Below are 16,811 nucleotides of genomic sequence, written 5' to 3'. Positions count from 1 at the left end.
TTAATAGAAAATAAAAAAGTTTCACCATGAATTCCGTTATGTACTATACAGTATATTTTTTCTTGCATTTTAAAATCACATGGAGATTGGGGACTCATAATTTCATAACCATAAATATATGATTGGCCCATAGAGAGTCAAAATGCAGTTGTCAAACTTGATACTCTACATCTTTTTAAAAATTACATAAAAAAATATCTTTTTAAAAAATACATAAGAATTTATTTGATCCTCCTATTTTATAAAATAATTATTTTAACTTTGTATTTAATTTTCACATTTTTTAGTTTTTATATTTTCATTTTTTTTTCAAATCACTCAAAATAAATAAAAATTTTAATATTTGTTTACTTTGCTGATATGGCATACATTAAATTTTATTTAAAAGTTTAAAAATATAAATTTATGGAAACTTTAAAAAATATAAAATTACTAAACTTATTTAAAAAGCAAAGCATAAAAACTATACATAAGTATAGAATTTATTTAATAATAAAATTATAATAATACTCAATAATTTTTAGAATTTTTAAAATTTTAAATTAATTGTTGACGTGGCATATATATGGATTGTCACATTAACAAAATTAATAAATGTTAATCAATGGTCGAAGGTTTGATCCTTGCCTTAGGTATGGAGTAACTATAAAACTCGTGGCCAACATCTATCCCCTTAACGAGCCTATAAAATGCGGATGATTAGTTACTAGACTCGCTTCAGTAGATATCTTCAGAAATTAAAAAAAAGGTTAACAAATGTTAATTTTTTCATTTATTTCAATTTTTTTTTACAAAAATCACTAGTCCACTGGCATCTTTTTCACTAGTTTTTGACAAAAATTAAATAAAAAATTAAAATATTTTTTAAAAACTTAAAAGTTGAAGTAAATCATTATACCTTTAAAAAATTATGCATATGATGTTGTTTCAAAGATGCTTCGAAAATTCATTTTATTATTTACAATAATATTAAAAACTGTTCATATAGTGATAACTAAAAAACTAAATCTAGTAGAAAATTATTATTAATTTAAATTTAGATATGGCTTATCTGAATTTGTAAATTATTGTTGTTGAGACATATATATATATATTACACTTTACTATTTCTGATTTATCATATAAAAACATTTTAAAAAGTTAAGAATAATTGGAAATAATAGTCCAACTATTGGATGGTGGCCGAGCAAAGGGGACTATTTAAAATGGAAAATTTTTCATTTAGATTTTTTATAATTTATAAATTTTTAAATTAATAATAGTAAAATTATACTTTGGCCTTCAAAAAATAATAAAAATTTAATTTAATCATTTAAAAATTATAAATATATAGTCTATTAAAATGATGAAATTCTATTTTTACTATCGTAAAAATATACAATTTAATTCCGACCCTCCAAAAAAAATTTTATGGCTCCACCACTGTCCATCATCTTCCATCTCTATACTCTCTCCACTATTTTCAATTTAGGTGCCTTCATCCTTTTTAATTTACACATATATTTTGTATGTATTTTTGTTGTATTTTCAATTTCTAAGGGCATATTTGATTTAGGGTTTATTGTATTAGTGGGTGTGATAGACCAATAAATGTAACACCCCTAACCCATATCCGACGCCGGAATAGGGTTACGGAGCATTACCGAACTTATAACTCAATCAATCAAACATTTTATGTACATTTCTCATTCAATTCAAAAATCATTCATAAATATTCATATGGTCCCAATTACGAGCCTTCGAGACCCAAAATAGACATTAAAAGTGGTTCGGGACTAAACCGAGTACTCAAGAAATTTTTAGAAAAACATTGCAATTTTTCAAAGTGTATGGGACACACGCCCGTGTGGCCAGGCCATGTGGGCATTCGAAATGGGGACACACGGCCGTGTCCCAGTCCGTGTCTGACCTCGTGTAACTCACTGACTTGGGTCACACGGCCAACCCACACGCTCGTATGCTAGGCCGTGTGAAAACTGAAGGGTATACTGACTTGTGCCACACGGCCAAGCCACACGCCCGTGTGAAGCTACTGACTTGATTTCTAAGGAAGTTACAGGGGACACATGGCCGTGTCACCTGGCCGTGTGTCACACACGGCTGAGACACACACTTGCGTCTCTACCCGTGTGGACAAAAATAGGTCATTTTCCAAGCCATATTTCTCACCCAAATTGGTACCATTCTACACACATCAATATGCATACAACTATAGCATAAATAGGCATTCAAAACCAACCAATGTCAAGTTTATAACATGTAGTAATATCACCTACCATCATGATACTTATAGGCACCTTAAATGGCCACTCATAATCATGCAAACTATGTATCCAAATGTACCTAATTGGTCAAACACATATATGAAACCTTTGTGCCTAAAACTTAGCATGTTTGTCACTTATAAATCTCAATCATTTGATACCCAAAATACTAACTCAAAATAAAGACGTTCATATAACTTCCATACATCATATACTATAAGGCTATTTACATATATACATAACCAAATTCAAGCCAAATTAAATGGCTACAACACAACAAAACATATAGGCTTCCAATAGCCAAAAGACCTATACATGCCATTTAACCCAAATATATATATAAGTCAAAAGTACCAAAATGTTGTTTGATAGTGTGATGCAGTCTCCGACAACTTCCAATCCGAACGAGCTTCCAAAACACCATTAAATACGGAAAAATAAACAGAGTAAGCAATTAAGCTTAGTAAGTTCGTATAACACAGAATTAAACTTACCATTTTACCACAATTTTAAGTAAGTAACTCAAAGCATAACTCAATTCAATTTGGCCAAAGCCTATCACATAACCATTCACCAAGTTAGCCATGTATACACATAAAAATCGAGAATCATGTATGAATTCAACAGTTATTAAAATTCTATGCATATGTAACATCTATATCGTATATCCATATATCATATATATAAACCATCTTCATGTAAATACATGTACTAGTTCATATCAAACTTGTATAATCTTGTAATAACACTATGCTTGTTGAACTGCTTAGAATATCGTTAGATACGCGGGTAGTACACGCGAGGTGTACTGAACTCTAAGTCCGTCAATTCCTATACATGTATGCTCTTACGAGCCATAATCGGTAAACTCCTTCGAGCTGAAATATGGTAAGCTCATACGAGCTGAGAATCGGTAAGCTCTCACGAGCTGCAAATCGGTAAGCTCATACAAGCTGTGGTGAGTTTGCAACACATGCAGGATCTCAACCAAAATCAGTAACTCTAATGACATGTCATTTGTATCATATGAATTTCTAAGGTTCAAACGGGGCTCGGTATTCTTCATACTTCATCGGTTATGCGTTCGATAATTATACATTGAAATTACACAATCCACATACATATATTTCAATTAAAGTATATAACTACACAATTTAATTACATGAACTTACCTCAAACTCAAACGGAGAATACGATCGTTTAGTCCACGATTTTATCTTTTCCCCAATTTAGTTTCAAATGTTGCTTTTCTTGACCTATATAATCAGATTTAACTCATTTAATCATATTTCTAATCAATTCAATCCAAATTTCATGTTATGGAAAATTTACCATTTTGCTCCTAAACATTTAACTTCTTTACAATTTAGTCCCTACGCTCGTAAAATGAAATTCATGAAAGTTCACTACACCCAAGCCTAGCCGAATATCCTATGTGCTTATAGTAGCCCATACATTTCACCATTTTACACATTTACCACACAATTTACACATTTCTCAATTTAACCCCTAATTGACAATTTCATTAAAAATCACTTAACAAAAGTTGTTTAATTCCCAACAAAGATTCATTTTCTTCCATTAAACTTCAAAACCCTAACATATTCATCAATGGAAAGTCTCAAACTATTCAATATTTTTTCAAATTAGTCCCCTAGTTAGCTAGGTTAAGCTATAACGATCCCGAAAACATAAAAATCAACAAAAATGGGCTTAGGAATCACTTACATGCAAGGAATTTTCTTCGAAAATTTTCAAGATTTTCAAAGGCTCCTCTTTGCTGTAATTTTTGGTGGAAGAAAACTCAAAGATGATGGCCTATTTTGTTTCGTTTTATTTAATTTAGCTTTTATTACCTAATTACCATTTTACCCTCACTTAACTTTAAAAATTACACAATTACCATGTCATGCACATCCACTATCACCTTTAATGGTCCAATTATCATATAAGGACCTCCACTATAAAGTTCTATAGCTATTTAACACCTTTAGCTAATAGAACACAACTTTCGCACTTTACGCGATTTAGTCATTTTTCACAAATTGAGCATACAAACGGTAAAATTTCTTAACAAAATTTTTATGAAATCATACTATCATGCTGTAGACCACAAAATAATATTAAAATAAATTTTTTTGACTTCAGATTTGTGATCCCAAAACTACTATTTCAGTTTCACTGAAAACAGGCCGTTACAAAATGCCTATGTCCAAAATGAAAATTTAGGAAAGTTAGTGAACTATTGTGTAGTTTACCATATTATTTACAAAACATTACTTTATTGTGTATAAATAATGGGTTAATATGTAGTTTGTCCCCTGAAGTTGTCCAAAAGTACTAATCTAGTACCTAAACTTTTTTTTTATACTTAGTTAGCACCTGAACTTATATTTTGTCACTCAGGTTGGTACTTCTAGACTAACATCATTAGTTTTTGCTAATGTGGCACTGATGGCCAATCTTATAGTGACACATGGTAGCCTCTTAATATAACACACGGCGAGCATAAATTAAAAAAAAAGTATATTTATTTGGGCATTGCTTGCTGCCATTTGCCTAAACATACACCTATGACCAAACCAGCCAGAACCAACCCAAACTGCTCAAACCACCCTCCGTCTAATTAAACATACATGGGGAGTACACTTTACCCTTATCTTTTGCTATTCTTTTAATTTGCACATTGAGGGCAATGTGGGTTAAATAGGGGGTATGCCATGCTACTTCTTCTTTGCATATGCTAATTCGTATACTAAGATTATTCCTTAATTTGTTTTGAAAATGCTCTTCCAATTCTTATGCTTAGTTTATTTAAATAAATTAGGTAATTCATGAATAACTATCGTTTGATTTGATCAACAAGTATTTTGTAGATTTGAATATGTTATGGCTAAGTCAATACTTTATAAAGATTGGTGGCTCTTTAAACTTGCCTAATAAAATTACTCATTTAAATAAATAATAAATAAAAATTTGTTAATGGCTTCGTCAAGAGTGAAGATTCGAAAATGTGACCAAATTGAGTAACTAGAATGAGGTGTTTGGGTTGTCATCTCATTTCGCGTAAAAAGATTTGAGTAACGAACCGAAACTTGTAACACTCTGCTAACCGAGCTGCCTTAAGAAAAGAGAAATAAACTAATTAGGGATATGTCAAATTAAGTAACAAGGGTAAGGGGCTTGGGTTGTCATCTCATTTCACGTAAAAAGATTTGACTATGTCTCGAATTTGTTAAAAAATGAAAAAAGAGAAAAAAAAATGTCAAATCGAGTAACTGTGGTGAGGTGCTTGGGTTGTCATCTCATTTCGCGTAAAAAGATTTGACTATGTCTCGAATATGTTAAAAATATATATATAGAGTACAATTGTCTCACAAGTTTGATTAAGTCTAAATTTAGTGAAGTAGTTGAATTTGACATAATGTTCGAAATTTTATAAAATACTTATTAATTGAACATAACATTTATTTATTTATCTATTTATTTTTCACCTAATTGTTTGCATTATGCTTGATTGAGGAAGGAGGTTTGATTTCGAACAAGACTATCAAATGATTTTTAGTAGACATTATACTTGAGGATGAGCATCGACTAAGTAGGGGGAATTTGATAACAAGTTAAAATTGAACTTTTAATGTATTTATTTTTGGCTAGTTTTTGAATAAAATGCTACTAAACTTGTGTTTTTCTTATCAGGGATGAAATTAGAGTGTCGAAATTCAAAATCAAACAAAATGGGCTAAATTGGAACGAAAAGCAAAGAGGATGGCCAAATTGAAGAGTTAGTAGTTGACTGGTTAAAATCAGATTTTTGAATTTGTCAATATTCTATAAATAGTTTAAGTTTGATTTTTAGTTGATATTTTTTAGGAGCAATCTTACTAAATTTAGCATGAGGAATGTGTATAAATACTAAGTGTTGGTGACCTTTGAAGGATACATTTGAATACACATTTGGGTTGGAAATAAAATAATTCATTTTGGCATTCTACCATTCTTTTTTCCATTTCAATACTTTGGCTAAATTGCTTCTCAAGTCCCTTCCCCTTTCCATTTACCACCATTTCTATTAAAAGTCATTTCCATACGGCAACTAGCATGATTAATTTCATGCTCAACTAATTCCCTTTTAGCTTTGACCCGGTTATCGTTCTGATAAGACAATCGTGAGATATGAACTCGCATTAAAAAAAATTTAACACGACATTCGCTATCTCTCTGGTATATAGGATAATACAAATTTATCCCTTAAAGTCAATTCAATTTCAATTTAAAAAGCGCGCGTTGGATTGGAGTTGTTTGGCATACAGTTGGGAAGTCAAGTCGAACGTACTGTATTCGAATTCCTGCGAACAAATTGACATGTTCAGGTGGAAAAAATAAGTTGGATTCCATCAAGGGAGACAATGATCGGATTTAAATAACTCACGCTGTTGAAGCCATTGATTTGAGTTAGGTTCTTCAGAATGCAAGGCTGTCGAAGTCTTGAATTGCGACGCATGTTTCGCAATTAGATAATTGGTAATGGTTGGTTTGCAGGTCGTATTGGAATCAACCACGAAATGAAGAATTGTGGTTGAGATGTTCTTGATTACTATAATCAACTTATCGCTTGGAAGGGAAAATCCAGTTTTTAAGGATTGGTTCAAGTTCGAAGTGTACCGAGGCTGAGGCTAAGCTTATATATATTTAATTTACTGATTTAATTTAATTTAATTAATTTCATTTTGCAAACATAATTCTGTTTTTATTTTATTTTGTTCTCTTTATCAATTAAATTCCCCCATTTTTCATTTATATTACATCCTCGCACATTCAAGTCAAGGGTACGACAACTGCCTAGACTTAGAAATCTGGTAACCAAAAGCAGGAAAATTAGGAATCGCAATCTCTGTGGGACCGATCCTACTACTCTATACTACTATTTATTATTATTTTGTTGTAAGAATTTATATTTGGTGGTTTTGACGACCATCAAATTTATATATATTTATATTTTTTTACCACATGACTTTGTGCTTGGTTATCAGATTATTTTTAATGTCAAAAAATAAACTTAAAAATAGAATCAAGACTATTTAAGTATCAAATTGAAAAGTGATTGATACCTTAAGTACTAAATTGAGAAAAAAAATTAAATAGAAAATAGATATAATCCTATTTCAAATTACCGTAAACTAAAATAACCGTGTAAACTAGCTATCTTCGTTGTTGGTTTTTCCTCACAGTTTCTTTGATAAAATAAATTTTCTTTCCATTTTTTTGTTATTCTTTCTTTCCTTTGTCGTCTTCAATGAAATAAAAGAGAGCAAAAATTTCCTTAAACCCTAACCCTTCTTCACCTAAAACCCTAAAAACCATGAACAATGACAACGATCCAATAGCAATGGAAGCCCAATCTGAACCTTCCAAAAATGCCCAATCTCTTCAAACCCTAGCTTCAGGTCCTCTCTCGTCTTCGCTTTCCTCACTGGCTTCCTCTTCCCGAACCCTCCCTTCCAATCAAGACTTTCATTTCTTTAACAACTTCGACGATTTCAGACTCCCCATCGATCGAATTGCCAAAACATCCGATTCTTTGCTCCAATTCATTGGTTCGTCGTCTAAAACCTGGGACCCTAACAATGCGATCCATTTCCCTAATAACATTGACAGTATAACCGATGATGAAGCTTATCGTTGGCTCGTTGATATGAACGACGATATCCTGGAACAATTCGACGTTTCCGTGGACGAATTTCAAGAGAAAGAAGAGAAAACGGGTCGCCTTTTCGGGTCGGATCCGGACAATAACGGGTTTAAATTGGTTCAGGGGAAGAAAAAGAAGAAAGGGGATAGTGGGCTAATGAGTGACTCGGTTTGCGAGTCACTGAGTAGGAAGGAAGGTGGTTCTTCCAATTCTTATTCTGGAGCCAAGGTGAAGAAAGGGGCATTGACAATGGTGACGACGGGGAAAGCGAAGGTTCCGTTTCATGTACCGACAATACGGAAGCCGCAAGAAGAGTACAATATTCTTGTGAACAATTCGAATCAGCCTTTTGAACATGTTTGGTTGCAAAGGAGTGAGGATGGGTTGCGTTTTGTTCATCCACTGGTGGGTTGTTTTATATACGTTTTCGCCTTTCTTTAATATTTCTGTTTTTGTTTGAATAGCTTAGTGGGGGGCATTGGCAGTGGTGCGTTTTGTTCATGTTTGGTCGAATAGTTTTTTTATTGGATTTATTTGATGCATTTATTTTTATCTATGAGTTGTAATAGGTTTTTTTTTTAGAATTATTAAAATAATTCTTGAAGGTTTTCATAGCTCTGAAAAGATTCTCATGGAGACAAGAAGGATGAATAAGGAGAATATAACTGTCTTTTAAAGTTCTTCTGAAGTTAATGAACCTTGCATGGTTGGAATAGAAGAAAAAGAAAGAGTTTCAGTAAAATAGACCATTGAGGTGTTACTGTTATTTGGTTTGTTGGAAGGCATTCTTTTAATCAAGGCCATCTTTCTTATTTTCTTTATTGGTGCTAATGATGTTACAAAAATTAACTAGATGATGGAAAAGCTGCATTTGTTTTTAAGAACGTCTCTTAATGAATAAGAAGAATGTAACTGTCTTTTAAAGTTCTTCTGAAGTTAATGAACCTTGCATGATTGAAATAGAAGACGAAAAAAAGAGTTTCAGTAAAATAGACCATTGAGGTGTTACTGTTTTTTGGTTTGTTGGAAGGCATTCTTTTAATCAAGGTCATCTTTCTTATTTTCTTTATTGGTGCTAATGGTGATGTTACAAATAGTAACTAGATGATGGTAAAGCTGCATTTGTTTTTAGAACATTATTATGTTCTTAAGAGCTCAACACATCCTACTGTGTTCAACAATAGTTTCTAAATAGTTGGCTGGTTTATATCCTGTAAATTTTTTTTGCTTGCCAAAATAAGAGAAGTTTTTTATTTTATTTTATTTTTTGCACTTTTTTACAGGAGAAACTCTCTGTTATGGATTTTGTGGATAAAGATATAGCAAATCTTGAACCCATAAGACCCCCATCAATAGAATCTACCCCATTCAAGCTGGTGGAGGAAGTAAAAGATTTGAAGGAGTTAGCAGCTAAATTACGCAATGTGGATGAGTTTGCGGTAAGAATATGATTGCACTTGATATGAATTTATGTGACTCGTTCCTCTATAACTGCATTCTAAGGTATAGAGTGAAGTAATTCCACCATAACTGCATGCTAAGATATAGATTGAAGTGTTCACTGCATGCTAAGATATAGAATGAAGTGTTTGCCTGGTGGCCTAGATTTGAAGAATGGTGTATACTGTATTTATCTCTGCTATCAGGGAAACCAGTTTGTCTGGACTTCATATGCATCAAATATAGGATTATTTTCTTTATTCTCGTAAGATGTTACCTCTTTGCTGGAGTCTAATTTCTATGTAATTATTCTCAGGTTGATTTAGAGCATAACCAATATCGATCTTTTCAAGGATTGACTTGCTTGATGCAAATTTCCACCAGAACCGAGGATTTTATTGTAGATACTTTGAAGCTTCGAATTCATATTGGCCCATATCTTAGAGAAGTATTCAAGGATCCCATGAAGAAAAAGGTTGGTCTCTTTGTTAGCTACACTTTTATTGGCCTACTGCATTGTTTGATATCCTTAATTCACATAGGTTATGCATGGATCAGACAAGGATATCTTGTGGCTTCAACGGGACTTTGGCATATACTTGTGCAATCTCTTTGACACTGGACAGGTTTTACACTGTCATCCTGCTACTTCTATGAACATGAAGATTTATTTTGAGAATTTTCTGTTAATTTCTTGGGTTTGTCTGTATATTTTAAGAATTTAAGTCTGTTTGGCACCATTAACTATGAAAATCTTTGTTAGGGACAATTAGCATCTGATGGTATATTAGGGTATATGAAACTGGTATCTAAGACCATATATGACGATTCTGGTTTTGATGATTGAACTATCGTAACCAGTTTGGTGGATGCTTATGAGGATGCTAATCTCATTGGAATGTAATGTATTGAAGTTTATACATGTTATAGCCTCGGAAATGTTACTGCCTACTACAAATTCGTTAGAGCCTAATTAACATGCTCTTAAGTGTCATTTTCTTGATTGGAAATGCTTAGGCTTAGTTTTGAGTGCAATTAGAATAAACATGAATTTGACTGTTCTGAATTTGAAGTTACATTTTTTATTGGACTCCTACCATTACGATGACTTGTTCTGTTGCATGTTTCTCAGGCCTCAAGGGTCTTGAAATTGGAAAGAAATAGCTTAGAACATCTTCTGCAACACTACTGTGGAGTTACTGCCAACAAAGAGTAGGTTTTTATTTAAATTTGTTTGATCTTCTGCTTTATACTTGTTTCATCTCTCCTCTTTGATAATGATTTGTTCTATCTTCATTAAGCTTGTTAGTCCTCTCTTTGCAGGTACCAGAATGCAGATTGGAGAGTGCGTCCTCTTCCTGATGAAATGCTCAGGTGACTTTTCTTTTGGAAGCTGTATCTTTTGTCTTCACTGTTTCACCCTCCAGTTGTCTGTCTGTCTCATTAATACAGATTAAGTGCTGAATTTGTATTGTTGTTAAGGTTAATGATTGATTGCAATCGATTGCTTTGTCTAGTAAGAGAGAAAATAAAGCAATTGTCTCACCTACTAATTTTGAACGTCTAGTTTAGATGACAAACTTTAGTTCATTTATAGGTTCACCTATTTAGTTGCCTCTATGAACAATTTTATTCGAAGTGTGACATCTTTATTCTTTCCTGTATCCAAAGGGGTACTTACTTGTAGTCAAGACTTAACTCTATCCATCAAAAGAAAAGCAATCAAACCCGAAGATGTAAATAGCATTTAGTTTAGACTTTTTCATCAATTTGAAGTAAATGCAGTCTTTATGATTGTTCTTTTGATGCTAACATACTATTCTCTCTCTAAGCTTGAAGAAAGTTTTAAGGGTCTGTGATTTCAAATGTTTAAGAGGGAACTTTCATTGTTGTCAGTCCACTAATTGTTTCTTTTCTATTATGACAGATATGCTAGAGAAGACACACATTATTTGTTGTATATTTATGATTTAATGAGAATCAAATTGCTATCAATGCCCAAGGAACCCATACATTTTGATGCTCCTTTGGTAGAGGTATGATACTATATAATTCATAATTCCTAGCATTTTCTACATTGGCCATGGCATTTTGTATTATAGTACCTTCCCATCTAGAAGAAAAGAAACTAAAGGTTCCAGTAGTCTTAATATTAGTCATATTGGTTAATCTGACTCTTCTATTTTCTTGAAGTATCTGTGTCTGACACTTACCTGAACATGGTTATGGGGATATGACTCTTGAAGGATCTTCAAATACATGGAAAAACTTGGGGAAAAGTTGAACATATTGTATAAGATACATATCCATATCTAAATACTTACATCTATCTAAGTAACATAGATCCTGTTCCTTTCTGTATTCTTCTGGCTTCTTGCATTGTAGTTTGTTCAAGCTTAGATGTAGAACCTAATGCTGGGGCTAATTGAAATTTATGCGTTGATTAACTGTTCCATGTGAATATAATTTGAGTCTTTGGGATAATACCTTGGTTTCCTAGAGAAAAATGTTTACAATGCACATATTATTTTGTTAAGCTTTTTCAAAATTGGCTTTTTCACTCTTCGGAGTTTCGTTGTTCACCTTTTCAAATATATTTACATGGATGTACGAATTTTGTGGACTTTGTTGCTTTCTGCTAGTTGTTTTGAATGTTATCTTACGAGTAAATTTTGTGCTAACAGGTTTATAAGCGAAGTTCTGATGTATGTATGCAACTGTACGAGAAAGAGCTGCTGATGGAGAATTCATATCTCCATGTATATGGGTTTGTTACTTGCTTAGATACACAATACATGGTTGCCTGAATTTTTAAATGTTGTGTAAATCAATGAATAAAAAACCGGATGGAGGTCTAACCTGTGTGACCTCCAGATCACTGGTTGAACTTGATTATTCAATTAAAATGTAAATTAAATGTTAAATATGTGATTTTGATATTAAATAAGTTTTAAATGTAGTTATTTGTTAATAAAATGTATGTATTTGGCTTAATGGTATGGTATTTAGTATATCACTAAGTGGTTAAAAGTTCAAATGCCATCACTTACAAAAATAATTTTACTAAATAACAAAAGAAAAGTTAAAAGCTAGTTTTCTCCGGTTGGGTTCATTGGTTCCCTGGTTTTTGGGTATGTACTGGACCAGACAGGCACCAGTATAACTGGCCGGTCTGATTCCATCACTGATGTATATTCAAACTAAATCTTTGCATTTGTTGTAATATTTGATATAGGTTGCAGGGCGGTGGTTTCAATGCTGAGCAGCTAGCAATTGTTGCTGTAAGTTCTAGTTGTTTTCATATCTGATTGACCCTTTTACTTTTAAAATAACAATCGAATGGTTGATAAACCACAAGAAATGTCCAATTTAAATTTTGGTACACATTTCATGTGCAGAATTAGATGGATAGATGGTATCCATTACTTTGACTTATGTCTCACTTAAATGGCTTATAGGCGCTTTGTGAATGGCGAGACATTATTGCCCGTGCCGAGGATGAAAGTACCGGTTACGTCTTGCCAAACAAAGTGCTTCTTGAAATTGGTAGGAACTTTTCAAGTTTTTAATCAGTTTCCAGTATATTTCTTGCGCTTTCTGCTGCTTAATTGTATTGCTATATTTACGCACATATTTTTGGATAGTTGAAGTTTCGTTTAATAATCCAAAAGAAAACAGCTACTGTCTAAAGTCTTATTACTATTCTTTTTTTACTCAAGTTCTTATTTGTCTTACACTTCTACTGCTAAAAGCCAAGCAGATGCCTGTAACGGCTAGCAAGTTACGTCGATTGTTGAAATCTAAACACCCATATGTGGAGCGAAATATTGGTACAGTTGTTAGCATCATCAGGCAATCTATGCAGAATTCTGTTGTGTTTGAAGCTGCTGCCCAACAACTTAGAATGGGGCGCCTGCTAAATGTAAGACTTGTTGCACTGACTGGAATACAGAATCTGCATATGTAATATGTTTTGTTAATCTGTTCAATTTCTGTTATTGTCTCAAGTTTTCTTTTATTCCTTGAATGGATTGTGATCATCTGTCTAGAAATAAATGACAATATTTAGAGTTCTACTACGCTGTTCATATGACATAAATAACAAAGGCGGTCATGTCAGCTCATAAGGTTAATCGTACAAACTGCCTATTAAAACTACAAGGTGAAGAGTATGCCAATTAAGTGGTTAATTATATGAAATCTGATAAAACCTTACTGCATAGGAATTAGAAACTGAAGTTCGTTGCTAGAAAAGATCGAAAAACTGGTTATTTTACATTTATGTTGCTTAAACACTTTTTTTTGCTTGAAGTACCCATGTCCAACACTTGTAACCGTCACATATTTGGGCATGAGTATGTGGATATAAACCTTTAGGGACTTTCCAAAATAGAAAAACTTGGATAAAATCGAATATACTCATGTTGGGCACATAACCATATCCAACACTCATGCTTGAGTGTTGAAAAGAATATTTAATATTATAATGGGGATGACCATAAGATTTCTATCCTGCAGGCATCTGGAGAACATGTAGCAGTTAATGAGGGAGCGGAAGCCTTACCTCCTGAGACTCCTACAGACTCGAAAATCGCAATTGATACAACAGAAATCATAGATGGTGGTATGTGGGGGCCAGATAAGAGAACTGCACATCCTGCTTCTACTCAACATAGAGCTGAATTGTTAAAAATTGGAAGCAGTATTTCTGGACTGGACATGGTAAAAAACCAAACAAGATTGTCTTTTGAGCCAGACATTATGTTGATGTCCGCAAGAGAAAGAGAAAGTATTACCATCTCAGGGCTAAGTGGAGAAGCAAATGCTTGGCCAGTTATTTCACCTTCAGTAAAGATTGTAAGTTGTTGATCGTTTCTTAGGTGCATGGGGATCTGTCTTTTGATGAGTAGCAGCCAACGAAACTATTTGTTCCTGTAGGCTACTGGAGCAACCGTTCCGGTTCTAAAGAAACCAAGCCATGGCTTTGGGTCACTTCTGGGGAATGCTGCCTCAAAGAAGAAATCTGATGTTGATAAAATGGTGAGTCAAGTTATTTAGCTCCAATTTTGTTCAATGTAATATCTTAGGGAAGTCGATCTCCTTCTCTTTCACTCTTGATACATGCTGGCTTTCGATTCTTTGTGACTCAAATTCGTAAAAACCCTCAGTTGCATTTCTGTCTCATGATAATTATTTGTAGTTTTAGGGCAAGCAATTCCTTATCCTTGCTAAACTTGTTTATTGTTACATAGAAGGAAAAAGGCAAGTTGGAGCAGATCAGATCATCAGTGGATCTTTCATTTCACTCCTATTCGGGTACCAAGGAGCAGCCAGAACCTGCAACAAAGGATACAACTAGATCACTGGAAGTTTCACGACCTGAAGAACCTCCTACCATGGAAGCTACTGAATCGACATTGGAAAATATCATACTGTTTGAAGATAATTTGAACAAAAAGGAAACCAATAATGGTAACAGTAGCCCAGAAGATGGAACTATGTCCCTATCAGAATTATCTACAAGCTTCCAACAATGCTTGCAGTCCATCAATGATCAAAACAGAAACATGGTTAAAGTCGAGAAACCAAAAGAAGCCATTGATGTTCCGCAAATGAAGCCATTTGATTATGAAGCAGCCATGAAAGAGGTTAAGTTTGGAGAAGAAATTGCATGGGAAGAATCTGGAAACCAATCCAACTCTGCAGGTAAGAAGAAAAGTTCAGCCATTGACAGACTGCAAATCGATGATGGGACTAAACAATTTCCTCAAGCTAGACGGCGAGCTGCATTTCCGGCATCTGGAAATCGAAGTGCAACTTTCCATTGAGGCCTCTCCAATGGTGAAAAATCAAAATCCATGTAAGAGAATTTTTAAAAATATGCATTTTTTTCATCTTATTTTGAAAATGTAGAGATTAAAATCTTTTATCAATAGAATGAAAATTGAAAATTGAAATGCGGCAGACAACTATTTTTCTCTTCTTTTAAGTTCAATAATCTTTTTGCTATTTTTGTAGTCGCTATAATATGTTTATTAATGTAAATAGAAATACAAAGTGAGTTATTAAATAGATGTTAAAAAAATTAAAAACAAGAGCAAGTTGTGTTAATTATATATTACTTATTACTTTCGTGTTTATTGGATTTATGATTTGGTTTTTAAACTGTTGAACTTCTAAAAATAAATACTATATTGTATTTAATATGTTTTAAATAATTTGTTTTATAGCATTATAAAATAAATTTATCATTTATCTTTTGTATTTCAATAATTTTTAACAAAAATAAAAATTAAACGAAATAGAATATGCAAATTAGGAGCATGAGCAGCCAGCAAAGCAAGAGTGATGATGGCGGCTTTGTATTGATTGGAGAAAACTGTTTGGTCCAAGCTTCGACCAAACTCTTCAACTCTTTCCCCCTCAACGACTGTGGTGTTTTGAGGAAGGGGTTAAGGAGTGGGATACTTCTTTGGTTGGGCATTTCTTAGGAAGGCCACCAAATTTCAGCTACGCTGGTAAACTCGCTTTTGGGAGGAAGTAAAGATGGGTGACAGTGCTTTATTTGTGAGCTCTAAAGCTGGGAACTGTGGAACTTAAAGACTGTAATGTCATGGTGCCACTAGGGGTGAAGTTAGTTGGAATACCGAGGGGGACAAGCTGATTGTTTATGCATGAAGTATCCCAGATTAGCCCTGTGGAATAGTATGGTTTTGGTTGGTTTGGTATCCTGGGAGAGCATGTTACCAAGCCGTCATCCATTTTTCAAGACAATCACAAAACTCAATGTTGATTGATTTTTCCTAGAGGAAGCGTGATGCAGTGCATCATATATTTTAAAGGAGAAAGGCGACTTTTTTCCGGAAAAAGCCTCAACTTTTTGCTGCTTCTAATTCTATGGGAAGCTTTTCTTTCAATTTCCCCAGAGTCCTAGGATAATGGAATCTATCAAAACACCATGCACCAACAATGTAATTTGGGTTTTCTTTTTCTTATTTAAGGCTTCAAAAATACAAAAAATTCAATTAACCCCCTATATTAAATTTGCACCCAACTAAATTCCTTCTGTTAATGAAAATAATCAATTAAGTTCTTCCCTTAATGATTTCCGTCGACGACGTTGACTGTTAAAATAAATTCATGGGTCAATTATATAGTGACACATGACAACTTCTAGTATAATCTAATATTTTTCCATAAAATATATTAAAAATAAAATAATCAGAAAAATATTAAATATTTAAAAAGTATTAAAAATATTAAAATTGATATAAATTTATTAAATTTATTAAAAAAAACTATAAAAACTTGAACTGATTCGATTAGCCCAAAATTAGTAAGGGTATTGATTCAAGGATAGCCATTAGATCGACTGACCAGGAAACCAAACAGTTTAACCTATTTTTGATTTTTTA

General features: G+C 33.1%; 1 protein-coding gene across 2 annotated transcripts; it reads left to right on the top strand.

Moving 5' to 3' along the window:
* Positions 1–7,461: 7,461 nt before the first annotated feature.
* Positions 7,462–15,353, top strand: LOC107937362 (protein RRP6-like 2). Of its 2 annotated transcripts, none has more exons than XM_016870238.2 (14): positions 7,462–8,361; positions 9,240–9,395; positions 9,713–9,871; positions 9,939–10,022; positions 10,529–10,608; positions 10,720–10,770; positions 11,324–11,432; positions 12,081–12,163; positions 12,632–12,677; positions 12,855–12,942; positions 13,149–13,318; positions 13,915–14,253; positions 14,335–14,436; positions 14,652–15,353. In XM_016870238.2, exons 1-14 carry the CDS (start codon positions 7,627–7,629, stop codon positions 15,222–15,224), a joined length of 2,775 nt encoding a protein of 924 aa, XP_016725727.2. In that variant the 5' UTR covers positions 7,462–7,626; the 3' UTR covers positions 15,225–15,353. The 2 variants fall into 2 exon arrangements, with proteins under 2 accessions (XP_016725727.2, XP_016725718.2); XM_016870229.2 differs by having other exon boundaries at positions 14,649–15,353.
* The last annotated feature ends 1,458 nt before the right edge of the window (positions 15,354–16,811 follow it).

Source organism: Gossypium hirsutum, chromosome D13 (assembly GCF_007990345.1).
Source record: "Gossypium hirsutum isolate 1008001.06 chromosome D13, Gossypium_hirsutum_v2.1, whole genome shotgun sequence".
Lineage (NCBI taxonomy): Eukaryota > Viridiplantae > Streptophyta > Magnoliopsida > Malvales > Malvaceae > Gossypium > Gossypium hirsutum.
This window is presented reverse-complemented; position numbering and strand designations above follow the sequence as displayed.

What these genes read in the sequence shown, in the direction of transcription:
- LOC107937362 (XM_016870229.2), top strand. Translation starts at nt 7,627, where the DNA reads ATGAACAATGACAACGATCCAATAGCAATGGAAGCCCAATCTGAACCT. An exon ending in GGAGTTACTGCCAACAAAGA is followed by an intron (nt 10,609 to 10,719) that starts GTAGGTTTTTAT and finishes CTCTCTTTGCAG; the next exon opens with GTACCAGAATGCAGATTGGA. An exon ending in CTTCCTGATGAAATGCTCAG is followed by an intron (nt 10,771 to 11,323) that starts GTGACTTTTCTT and finishes CTATTATGACAG; the next exon opens with ATATGCTAGAGAAGACACAC.